This window comes from Schistocerca serialis, chromosome 11, assembly GCF_023864345.2.
Source record: "Schistocerca serialis cubense isolate TAMUIC-IGC-003099 chromosome 11, iqSchSeri2.2, whole genome shotgun sequence".
Classification (NCBI taxonomy): Eukaryota; Metazoa; Arthropoda; class Insecta; order Orthoptera; family Acrididae; genus Schistocerca; species Schistocerca serialis.
In genome coordinates this window covers 67,721,340-67,733,826 of record NC_064648.1, presented here as the reverse complement: position 1 = coordinate 67,733,826, position 12,487 = coordinate 67,721,340, and the positions used below count along the sequence as shown (strand labels likewise).

At 42.5% G+C, this 12,487-nt stretch overlaps 1 protein-coding gene across 2 annotated transcripts in view; it reads left to right on the top strand.

Annotated features, from left to right (window-relative positions):
- Positions 1-12,487, top strand: part of LOC126426854 (39S ribosomal protein L47, mitochondrial) — a 75,632-nt gene that overhangs the window by 42,385 nt on the left and 20,760 nt on the right. For both annotated transcript variants that reach the window (XR_007576444.1, XM_050088876.1), the window contains exon 5: positions 11,545-11,707. Coding sequence is in view for 1 of the 2 variants with exons in the window: in XM_050088876.1 (XP_049944833.1) it covers positions 11,545-11,707 (163 nt within the window). In the remaining variant the exon portion in view is untranslated. The remainder of the gene's footprint in view (positions 1-11,544; positions 11,708-12,487) is intronic.

Here is a 12,487-nt window from a genome sequence, read left to right as displayed (position 1 = left end):
GTATGGAAGTGAAACATGGACGGTAAATAGTTTGGACAAGAAGAGAATAGAAGCTTTTGAAATGTGGTGCTACAGAAGAATGCTGAAGATTATATGGGTAGATCACATAACTAATGAGGAAGTATTGAATAGGATTGGGGAGAAGAGAGGTTCGTGGCACAACTTGACCAGAAGAAGGGATCGGTTGGTAGGACATGTTCTGAGGCATCAAGGGATCACCAATTTAGTATTGGAGGGCAGCGTGGAGGGTAAAAATCATAGAGGGAGACCAAGAGATGAATACACTAAGCAGATTCAGAAGGATGTAGGTTGCAGTAGGTACTGGGAGATGAAGAAGCTTGCACAGGATAGAGTAGTGTGGAGAGCTGCATCAAACCAGTCTCAGGACTGAAGACCACAACAACAACAACAACATCTGCTCCTTGGACAGTGATTGCCCTTTACTACATTTCACTGGATGTGGGATTTGTGGCTCCCTGTCTGACAAGGATGTTGAACTACATCGCTTGATGTCTGTTTCAATATCTTTCACTTGTTAAGCACATATCGTCATCATTGTACTCCTCGTGTACGTTGTCCACACAGACAAGAGTATGCGACACCACTCATTCCACTGATTCAACTTGCAGAAACGCTAATATTTCACCTGCCACACTGCAAAATTCCTCAGGCTCCTTTCTGATGGCAACTGTTGTTGTAGATGTAATGCAATGTTTGCTTTGTTTATTGTTGCCATTGCTCAGCTTTTTATCAACACCATTAGCACTGTAGTGAGTTACTTATCGACTACGCTCTGTAGCCTCGGGCTTTGCTCACAATCGGATACCTACAGTCTCGCCCCCAGTTGCCGTTAAGCAGCCGATGTTGCGGTTGTACGGTAGACAAAACGTGGAGTGTCGATTGCCATAAACGCCATTGGCCTTTTGTGACCTTGCACTCTGGGGGTCCTAGTCAGAACACACACTCTTAGTATTTTAACAGCTAACATCTCCGTGACGCTCGCCATCTTTCTCACAGTGTCTTCTGCTCTGTGGAATTCTAGCACTTACTGGCTGAACCTGTCATGAACCACAGTACTGTTCTTACTGTTTACTGTGTCCCTTCTGTTAACCCTTTCTGGTAAGCAGAACTTGGTCAAATGAGGGATTTCGGAACTGTGCCCTTGGTGGGTGAATAGTGTCCTTAGAATTCTTCCACTGAATCTCAGTCTGGTATCTTTGTTTCCTATATCTATGTTTCTATGATCTCTCTCCATGGAATTGGTCTGAGGTACTCACAGATGACTGAAACTGCTTTCCGTGACTGATTTCCATTTCTCTAATCAAATATGCTGACTCGTTCTACTCTCATTTATGAGTGCTATCCAGGAAGCAACAGAAGTTTTAAAATAAAAAATTAACTATATGGAAAAACCAAGTTTTATTTCATACATTTTAAGGGTACACTCTTAAGCCATTTCTCTACGTAATCACCATTCAAATTGAGGCATTTCTCATACTTTGGCACAAGTTTATCAATCCAATCTATTTACAAATCTGACACCTGCGGTTACAACCACTGGTTCATAGTGGCATGCAGTTCGATATCAGTATCAAAGTGTCATGTAGCGAGCCGTGTCTTCATTGTTGGGAATAGGTGGTAGTCCCAAAAGTCCCATAATCATGAAACGGTGATTTTCATGGATTTTGTCATTGATTTTCACCACCAGTTCGTCAGTCATAAGGCTAGACCTACCACTGTGATCCTCATTGTGAAACATCGGTACGGCTGTTTTTAAAATCAGTGCACCATTTTCACACTCAGCTGTCACTCGTTATTCCTTTTCCTTACACATCACAGAGGTCTCGATAAATTTTGATTGTTTTGCTGTTTTTTTGCCAACGAGGACCAAATCACAGAACGCACCTCACGAGTGGAGGGATTTTCTATTGCAGCACACATTTTAACATGTCACAGAAAGCAAAGTAGCAGAGGCACAGACCATGCACTACTACTACTGGATGCAGTGGCAGCTGTAGCCTTGCCCACTACCACAATAGGCCTAAATGTCTGTTACTTTCGGGAAATACCTCATACATTTATTAACTTCTAAACATTTTATAACTTGATGTGTAAATAACATGAAATATCAGTGTAAGAGATGAAGTTTCAACACACATAGGAACCCTGCTGATTTGATTCTGGTAGTGGTAATAACTATGTTAGGTGACTGGCAAAGGGGGAGAATAGTGAAGAATGGCTCAAGTTTGATAGTAAGGAAAAAGTGTGGTAAATGGAGATCAGCGTGGCTTGACCAATCCTGAGTTTTCAATACAAAACCAGTATATCCTAAAATCCTTTCATTGTAATGCAGTCACCATTGCTCGTGATCAAGCAAGCAAAGCTATCATCCTGTAAGGTATTCTGTGACAAAGTGAAAGGTACAGCTACTTGCATTACAACTTCATAAAATACTCACTAGAATACCTACCAATCCAAGCAGTACTCTAAGGTAGGACGACAGTGAATATACTAGGTGTGATTGTAAAGTTTTAAGAATGGGCTTGTAATTGTAAAATGGTGGTACTTACATGATACTGTGATGCATCTCCTTCAGAATAGTCCCCTTCTGACTGAACACACTGACTCCAACGGTGTTTCCACTTTTGGAAACATTCATGGAAATTTTTTTCCTGAAGTAAGTTAAGGACACTCTCCGTATTTGCCCAGATGTCTTCAATCGAGTCAAATCGCTTCTGTTTCAGTGAAAATTTCAGTTTAGGAAACAGGTAGAAGTCAGCAGAGGCCAAATCAGGGGAATATGGCAATTGTGGAAGCACAGGAATTTTAAATTTGGTCATAAATTCAACGATGGAGAAGGCACGATGAGCCAGAGCATTATCACAGTGTAGCCCCCAACCACTGTCATTCCACAGTGCGGGTCTTTTCTTCCGCACCGTTTCGCACAAACACTCGAGACACATTTGTGGTATTCCTGGTTAATTGTCTGTCTGCAAGAGGCAAATTCGTGATGCACAATACCGATAGAATCGAAAAAATCACCAACATTGTCTTCACCTTCGACCGACTTTGCCGTGCTTTTTTCGGCCGTGGTTAGCCTGGAGTCTTCCACTGAGAAAACTGCACTTTGGTTTCAGGATTCTATCCATATACCCACGATTTGTCACTTGTAGTTACCGTATTTAAGAAATCTGAGTCATTTTTGTCCGATTAATCAGTTCTTTGCACACTTCAAGTCGTTATTGTCTCCGGTCACTCGACAGCACTTTTAGAATGAATTTTACGGACACTCGGCGCATGTTCAGATCTTCAGTTAAAATTGACTGAACTGCATAGAAACTTAAGTTACGCTCATCAGCCATCTCTCTCTCTAAGTTGCAAATTTTCACAACATTTTCATTTGTTTATGAGGTGGAAGGACGGCTGGACCGTGGTTCATCTTCAAATGATTCATTGCCATTTTTAAATCTGTCGAACCAGATAAAAACATTTGACTGGCTCATACAACTATCTTCAAAAGCTATTTTTAATAGTTTGTAAGTCTCAGAAGCCGATTTCCCGGTTTTAAAACAATATTTCAAACAAACTCGTCACCCCGTTTTTACGTCCATTTTCACGCAGGCAGAATCCGGCAACGAGCTCTAACAGACCCGCACTCGACCAACTGCCAGGATGAACCGAATAAAGGAAACGCAGTTTCCAGTCAGAGGGCATTCGACGACAAGGCAAGGACTCGGTCCCCACCCTCCGTGTACCTGCCCGCGAGACCAGTTAGCAGTAGTGGATCCGTTCTTAAAACTTCACAGTCACATCTCGTACGAGGACAGCAAACGAGACGAAATGCCGGACGGGCTCTTCGAGACTCACTTCCCTCGGTGCACTCCGGCAGATAGTAAAGACCGAGAGTCAACCCCCGAGAGGTACTGCTTTACAGGTAATCGAAGGGAGAACTGGGAATCTGCCAGACAGTGCATCGATTTAAAAGAAATCAAACGGGTTGTGGGAATGTCACCAGGCTCGGATGCAATCTTTCCAGCTGTCCTGCACCGAACAGGAATTAATGACACTGAGGTGACAAAAGTCCTGGGATACCTCCCAATATTGTGTGGGGCCTCCTATTGCTCGACTTAGTGCAGCTGCTAGACGTGGCACAGACTTGACGAGACGTCGGAAGACCCCTACAGAAATATTGAGCCGTACTGCCTCTATAACCTTCTGTAGTTGCGAAAGTGTTGCCGGTGCAGAATTTTGTGCACAAACTGAGCTCTCGATTATGTCTCGTAAGTATTGAGTGGGATTGGTGTAGTGGCCAAACCGATCACTCAGATGGTCCTGTGTGTTCTTCAGTCGCGAACAGTTGTGGCTCGTTGATGTGATGTAGCGTCACGGGTAAACATTCGACACTGTTTGGGATCGCAAAGTCCGTGAATGGCTGAAAATGGTTTCAGCATAGCCAAACGTGACCATTTCCAGTCAGTGATCGGTTCAGTTGGGCCGGAGTACGCTGTCCGTTCCGTGTAAACACAGCCTACGCCATTACGGAGCCACTACCGGCATCCACAGTGCCTCGTCGGCAGTTTGGGTCCGTGGCACACTCGAATCCTACTGTCAGCTCTTACCAGCTGAAGTCTGGACTGAGCTGAGCAGGCCACGGTTTTCAAATCGTCTAGGGACCGATCGATACGGTCACGAGCCCGGGAGAGGCACTGCAGGTGATGTGCTTCTAGCAAAAGCACTCGCGTCAGTCGTCTGCTGCCGTAGCCCGTTAATGACGAATTTCACCGCACTGTTTTAACGGATACGTTTGTCGTATGTCTCCCATTGATTTCTGTGGTTATTTCACGTAGCATTGCTTGTGTGTTAGCACTGACATCTCTAAGTGAATGCTGCTGTGCATTAAGTGAAGGCTGTTCACCTGCGTTGTCTGTGGTGACAGGTAATGCTGAAGTCTCATATTCTTGGCAAACTCTCGACACTGTGTATCTCGGAATATTGAATTCGCTATCGATTTCCAAAATGGAATGTCCCGTGCATCTATTTCCGACTACTCTCGTTGGAAACCTTTTCGTACGGATCACCTGGTACAAATGACAGCTCCGTCAATGCACTGCCCTTTTATACCTCGTGCACACGATACTATCGTCATCTGTATATGTGGGTATACGTGACTTTTCTCACCTGAGTGCAAATTCTCGTGTAGTGTGTTCAGGATCAGCCTAGTAGTAGGAATCATTCATAATGCTTGGAGGACAGTGGGGGTTGTTTCATTTCCAAAGGGAGAACTAATGATACCGAGGCTAAGGATATGAGACTTATCAGGCTGTCCTCCTTTCTTCTGAGACACTTGAAAAACTCTTTACTGTGCGTGTTAGGGGAAAGAGGTTAATTGAGATAACCGACAGGCATATCCACCAGGTACATTGTGTGCAACAACACTACACCAACTTCTTAGGAAGGTGGAAAAAGCTATAGACTTTCAGGAAATTGTTCTCTGGATATTGAGCGGATTTTAGCAATACGACACTCGAATCTGCGGTTATACTAGCAGAAGAGCACGGCACTGAGACCGGCGTATGAAGGTGGATTAGGACCGTGCTAAGAAGAAGAAAGATGGAAGCCATCGTGATGAATGAGATAATGGTGGTGCACACCACTAACAAGGATAGGTTTTGTTCCCACTGTTATGGAACCTCGTGGTAATGAACTCGTGGAAGAATTAAGTACACAGATGATTTAGTCATAGTAATATTTGGCAGATTTGCCATACTATTATAACAGTGGCACAATGTGCAAAACTTGTGCAGAAAACAGGATCTAAGGGTCAGTCCCAAGAAAATGTACTCTACCCTATCTTCCTCCGTCGTCGGCGTTGTCGTTGTTGCCGTGAGGCACCGTTATACAGAGTGGAAAGGCGTGTCGATCTTAGAGCATGAGATATGGTGACCTTAAGTCATTGACAACTATCACGGTAGCACCTGATTCCAGAATAGCTGCAGTAGTTAGGATCTATGAACTACCCCCTCTTGACCAGGTCCCCAAAACTTAACTCGTAACGAGATCCCTTTGAAGCAGATTGTCATAAAGATAATCCATAAAGGCTTCGTACAACAATAAGAAATGTTACAGTTTATGGAATAATAACAGTACGACCAAACTGTCTGGTTTCTTCTGTTTTATTTAACGTAACTTTGTTCACAGTTTTATTTCACATACACCACTCATTCACACCCTGATGTGGAGTATATGCGAGTGCCTGAACCCTAACTCCCAAGTTCAATCGATGAACAGTTTTGGTTGATCGACACCAACTGTCAATGATAATGATACAGTATTTTGTAATTGACTCTTCCAGTTTAGCCATCGCCCTCCGTGAGTGTTTGTTAGGCATAAGACAATTACACACTTTTCTCTCCAGTCCGCTATTATTAAGAGTTCGCTTAAAAGTTAACGTTTTGCTCCTTTTCATAAATTGGAGCCAGCTCTCCGTGGTATAATAAAAAAAAAAAAACTGTCTCAATACCGCGTCCCTCGTGAGATGCGTATAGATTTATCCCGGAATTGACTGCCCTGTAGGTGTACTCAATTTAATGACCACACTTCGCTATCCGCAATTTCGTGTAACTAAATGTCCTTTTGTTACTCTGATTATACACTGTAGTTATTTAAAACTCGCCCCTATATTTTTTCACAACGCACAATTAGCACTTCTTTACTTGTTTATTTCTAAGAGTAAACGAAAAAATGACACTGTATCATCGGCTTCATCGATATAAAGCAAAACACCTCAATATGCCCAATTTTACCTCTTCTTATAGGATCGGCTACCTTACTCATTAATTTACTACATATTATTTCCAATAACACTAAACAGGTATCGCCGTTATATTTTAATTGTATTCAAAAGCATATTATTATTATTATGACCGACCAAATCGTAACAAATCACGTGCCATGCGTTTTTGACGATAGCTTTACACTCGCCCAGCCTTTATTCGTGCAATATTATATATAAATATACAGACAGGACCAAAAAATTGATCTCTCTACCGTAACCAATAGAGGCAAATACGCTATTAGAGTTCGGTTACATCTATCTCGACTCGTATTGTTACAGTACCATCTGCGATGAAGTTTACACACAGTACATAAAGGAGTCTCAAACTCCTTGACAAGACTACTGGTTGGGGGGGAGTAAAGTATTAAGGACAGTCGTGGATGCAGCACTATCGTAGACCCATCGTGTAATGAATATATGTTTCAATTCAAAAGATACGCTTATGAGCACTAGAAGGGCCTGTCTGAAAAACTGGGGTCCAGTCCCCAGGAGCATGTACTGGATATGCACCATTGTAATAAGAACTACACTGATGAACAAAAACATGATGACTGTCTGTTTAATAGTGTGTCGGTCCACTATGCAATCACAATACAGCAGTGATTCTGCTTGATGCGGATTCCACAGGTCCTCGACAGGATTCCAGAAGTATGTGGCACCAGATGTCCCACACAGGTCAATAATTACTGCAAACCACAGGCGGTCAGCTGGTGATCGATATGTGTCGTAGTGGATAGAGATCGGGCACATTCGCTGACCGGGACGTCGATGCGAGTTCACTACAGTGCCCCCCGAACCACTGTAGTACGATTACGACCTCGCGACACACATTTATCCTGTCGGAAGATGTCATCGCCGTAGGGGGAGACTTCGAGCACAAAGTCGTGCAGGTGTCCCCAGTAATGTTCACACGATTCACTGCTGTCACGATTCCTTCGATTACTGTCACAGATCCCACGGGAGCACAACTCGGTGTACTCCGTAGCGTAATTCTGCCCTCACTGGTGTACTTCTGTGGTGTGGTGTGCGTTTCTTGCACGTATTCGCCCGGATGACGGCGTGTAAGACCCCGACCGTCGACGTGGTGTAACGAGAAAAGTGATTCGTTTGGAAGGTGACACGTTTCTATCAATCTGCGGTGAAAACTCAGTGGTGCTGTGCCCACTATAATCGTAACTGACAGTGTCATTGGGTCGACACAGATACACGTAGAAATCGTTTGATGTGGAACTCCGTGTTCGACAGTGGCCTTTAAAGGGTGTGCTCTGAAACTAGCATTGTATTGTACTCTGTGATCAAATCTACCACAGATTGCTACCTATCCCGGATTACAGAATGGGGGATCCTCCGACCACTACGTTTTGTGACGAAACGGGGCCGTCCACTACCGTACGGCATATTTCACTGTCCTTCAGCCAATTTCCGTCCGTCTTCACGACAGTAGTACACAGACAGGCAACCAGCTTTGCTTGTTTCAGAGGTTCTCATTTCCAGCCACAGCCCCACAACAGTGGGCCTTTTGCCAAAACCGTTTATATCGGTGGATTTCCGCATTTGTGGCTTGCATCTCCACTGTAATGACTGCCCATTTGCCTGTCTTGCACTTATATTCTTTCCCTACTGTGTCGTGTGCCTGCAAAACCACCAGGAGGTATTCAACCACGCAGTGGGCAGTGATCGTAATGTTTTGGCTCGTCCCTTTTCTTTTAGCTTTTATAGCAGAATGCTATAGTACTGTGGCACAAGGATTTCAAAGTTTACCAGGACTGGAGTCACATACCTTCCAATAGCAAAAAAAGATGTAATTGCATAGTTATTATTTGTGTGACATGGTTATTAAAACTTTGATTATTGCTGGTAAGCCAAACCTGTTCTCCAAGTGTATGACCACCTTTAAGCTTGGACAATATTTCAGTTATGGAGATGACAGCATTTGACTTATGCTGAAGTTGTCTTTGCACAGCACAGATCTTTGGCCAGATGACTTCCGTGGCATAGCATATTTTTATTGATGGCCACTGTGTAGAGTTATGAATAAATTTTGGAGAACAGTGTTAAGTAACTGTATGTCATCATTTTCGTACAACTAATGCAATGTAAGCCATGCGCATAGGAAGTTGTCTGGAAGCAGGAATATTACATGTAACATATTGAACTGGCATTTAGAGTGACATGTTGTGGGAGCACGTCGTGATGAAACAAATGTAATTTTTGTGTGTGTGTGTGTGTGTGTGTGTGTGTGTGTGTGTGTGTGAGTGAGAGAGAGAGAGAGAGAGAGAGAGAGAGAGAGTGGGGGGGAGGGGAGAGAGAGAGTTGGCAAAGAAAAATGAAAAATGCATGATCTACATGTTAAAGCACTCCTGTTGTGAAGCTTAGTAGACACGTCCTGCGTTGTTGAGACTCATTGTTGTAATTCTTTCTCTTGGACTCTTTAGGGCAGATTTCTTCGCCATGCCACGCGAAGAATCGTGTCGCTTCTAGGTTTGCTTCAAAGATGGCAGACAGCTGAAAGTTGATTCATCTGCTGTACTGCTGAAAGAAAATGCAGTTGCTGAAGTACTTTTTCAGAAAAAGTTTTACTTCAAGCATTAAAAATAAAACACCACATATTTTGGATTTGCATGTTCTTTTTACTATGCAGATTGATTATTTCAGATTGTAAGCCTCAATTCACACCTGACAATTTTGAAATGCAGATTTCTGCATCGTTGTGGTGTGAATGCTATGTTAAAACTCACAATGAAAAAAAGTGAGCCAGCTTGGATTGGATCCCACAACCGTTTGGTTTGTAGCTACACGCACTGCTGCTAGACGACCACACCAGATGTAATTAGATCCCGCTTGCTGCATTCTCAAGGAACTGCTACTCTCTGGAGTTATGGTGGCTGTTTGCTAAGTGGCAGTGGCATCGTTTTCAAAACTTAACTTTTAACTCATCATAATTCAGATAAATGGTATGAAATACTTAAAATTATATAAAAAAATTTCCTTGTGAAACAGTGTATCTATTAGTGAAAACAGGATCAAAATCCATGCACAGTGTGTATACACCCCAGGAATTTTTCACCCAGGAAAAGCCAGGGAATGTTTTTAGAATTTTTCATTGTTTTAGTATGCAGTTAAATTCTTGTAATTTTGGCATACAAGAACTGATAAAATATAAAGAAGAGAATAACACCAAATAAAATTTCAGTTACAAGGAAAATGTGCTCTTTACAACCACAAAACACAGTGTGCACACAAACGCCTGCAGACAGCAAAATGTGTCAAGGGCTTTTGGACAAAAACTGTGCAATACTTCATTACTTCATAACAACAAACTGCTTTCGATAAGCATCACATCACAACTGTATCCATTTCTAACAAGTCCCGAGAAAATATTGCGAACGGTTGTTTGAGGAGAGGTACTTTAAAAATAAATTTCCTTTTATGAAGGATGAAGTATGTCGCTTGTGGAGAATGTACGCTGAATTTCTTAAACCACGTGGCATTGCACTCTCATTCAAAATTTAACACTGAGGACCAGCCACTTAGAAAAATTTTGGGTACAGAATACAAGCCATTTATGCCATTATATAAAATTTTACTGACACATTTGTGTTTGATATATCTTAAAGAGTAATGCACGTTAAAGAAAAAAGATGAAATTTGATGTTGGTTTTTCCTATTTATTTAACTTGTTCATAGATTACAAATTGTGCTGTATAATGATGGCAAAAAGTATAATTATCCTCGAAAAAGAGAACGAAGTGAGTTCTTTAGCAATTTCACACATAATTGGCTTTTCTGTGGAAAAGTGAAAGTGCTTGACGGAACATGTATTCAGCCAGGTAACCCGTGAAATGTTCAGTGCACAGCAGTGACATTCATAATCAAGCTTGTCAGAAATATTCAGCTGCTACAACTTAATCTGTGCTGTTAGGATCCTGCCTAACCACATCTTTGAAAAACAGCAAAAAAATATTTGACAATGAATATTATATGTGAAAGCATAGCTTTTCTCGTACCTCTACTGTAAGTGTGTTAATTTAAACCATTAACTTTTCCTGTTTGTATGTTCACGCTAAACAGTGATGTTGCCATTGGCTGACTACATCAGGTGTCTCACGTGCCGAATATCTGCTGTCATTCACTGGCGATATCATGTGGTGTGAGATATGAGGGGCTGACAAAAACTTAGCGCAATCTCGATTTAAGTCCTTCAGAAGCTACCGAGCTGTATTTCGTGACATTTGTGTTTATCCTTTTCTAATACAAAAATATGTAGTGTAAATGTTGCCGCGCATCAAATATCTCTCCAGAGTGCATTGTTGTTTGCTGTTTTGTTTCCTAAAGTGCTGGGAAATTCTATGCTGGTGTACAAAACCTTCACCATTCAAGGGATTGAAAAGTTTTACAGCTCTGAGGAAAAGTATAGCATCACTTAAGACAGGAAAAATTTTCCTTCACTGGGGGGGGGGGGGGGGGTAGTAGAGTATATTTTCAGTAAAAAAAATGTATTTTTAATTAGGAAAAATCCAGGATTCCTCCCCCCCCCCCCCCCCCCCCCGACTCCCCCTGTATACGTATACATCCTGAGATTAGCATGTATATACAGACAGATGTGAGCAAGTGACTTCAATTTACATATGTAGAGATGTAGTAGTTGTGAACTAGGAGCTTGCCTGTAGTCAGAGAAAGCACCAAATGATACAGGTCCTTTTCAACAGGGCTGCGTTTCTTCTACCGCAAGAGGGAGTACCCCATCCCGTGGTTCATGAACCGGCGCTGGCAGGAGACGCACTACATCCACGTGCACCGCGGCCAGGCGGTGCGCAAGTTCCTGCTCCGCTACCGCGAGAGGCTGTGGCTTGCCAAGAGGAAGCAGAGGGCGTACGTAAAGTAGAATAGAGTGTGTGTGGTGTGCTTTTACTGATGTACAGGGACAGGTGTTTTGCGTTTAAGACATTTCTGCTGCTAATACTGATTTTATAAAGCCGCATTCATGCTGCTACTGGAAATATTAGGTCCGTGCAAAAGTTCGTAGTGTTTTGCATGTTGGTTTTCCTGTTGCTGTGGGTTTATTTATCAATTGTCATTTTTTATTTTTAGTTCACTGTTGCTATCTGAGTTTACATTTTGTCATTCAGAAGTAGTGAGTGGGGCTGTGGACACTAGAAAATGGAGTGCCAAGTGGAGAAATCGGAATGTTTCAAACACAGTCTCCTGTTTGAGGTCAGTAGGGGGGGGTGACGGCAGCAGAGGCAGCCAGAAACACTTGCGCCGTGCACGGAGGTAATGTCATAGGACAGAGTACAGAAAGAAAATGGTTTTATGATTTTTAGGAGGACTGTTTTGACATTAGTGACTTTCTGCATTCAACCAAGTTTGACTAATACCATTTAAACGCATTAATCCACAATGATCCACATCATTGTACTCGAGACCTGGCAAAGTTGATGAACTGTGAACATTCCACCACCGTGCGACACTTGGGTGCAATGGGGAAGGTTCTGAGCAGAAGTCAAAAAAATTAGCAGGTGGCCATATGTATATCTCTGCTTGCTTACCTCAATTGAGTCGTGAACAACACTGACCATTTCAATTCTGTATTGATACCGGTGGTGAGAAATGGTGCCTATATAAAATGGTGTTTTTATGTTAACATAAGGA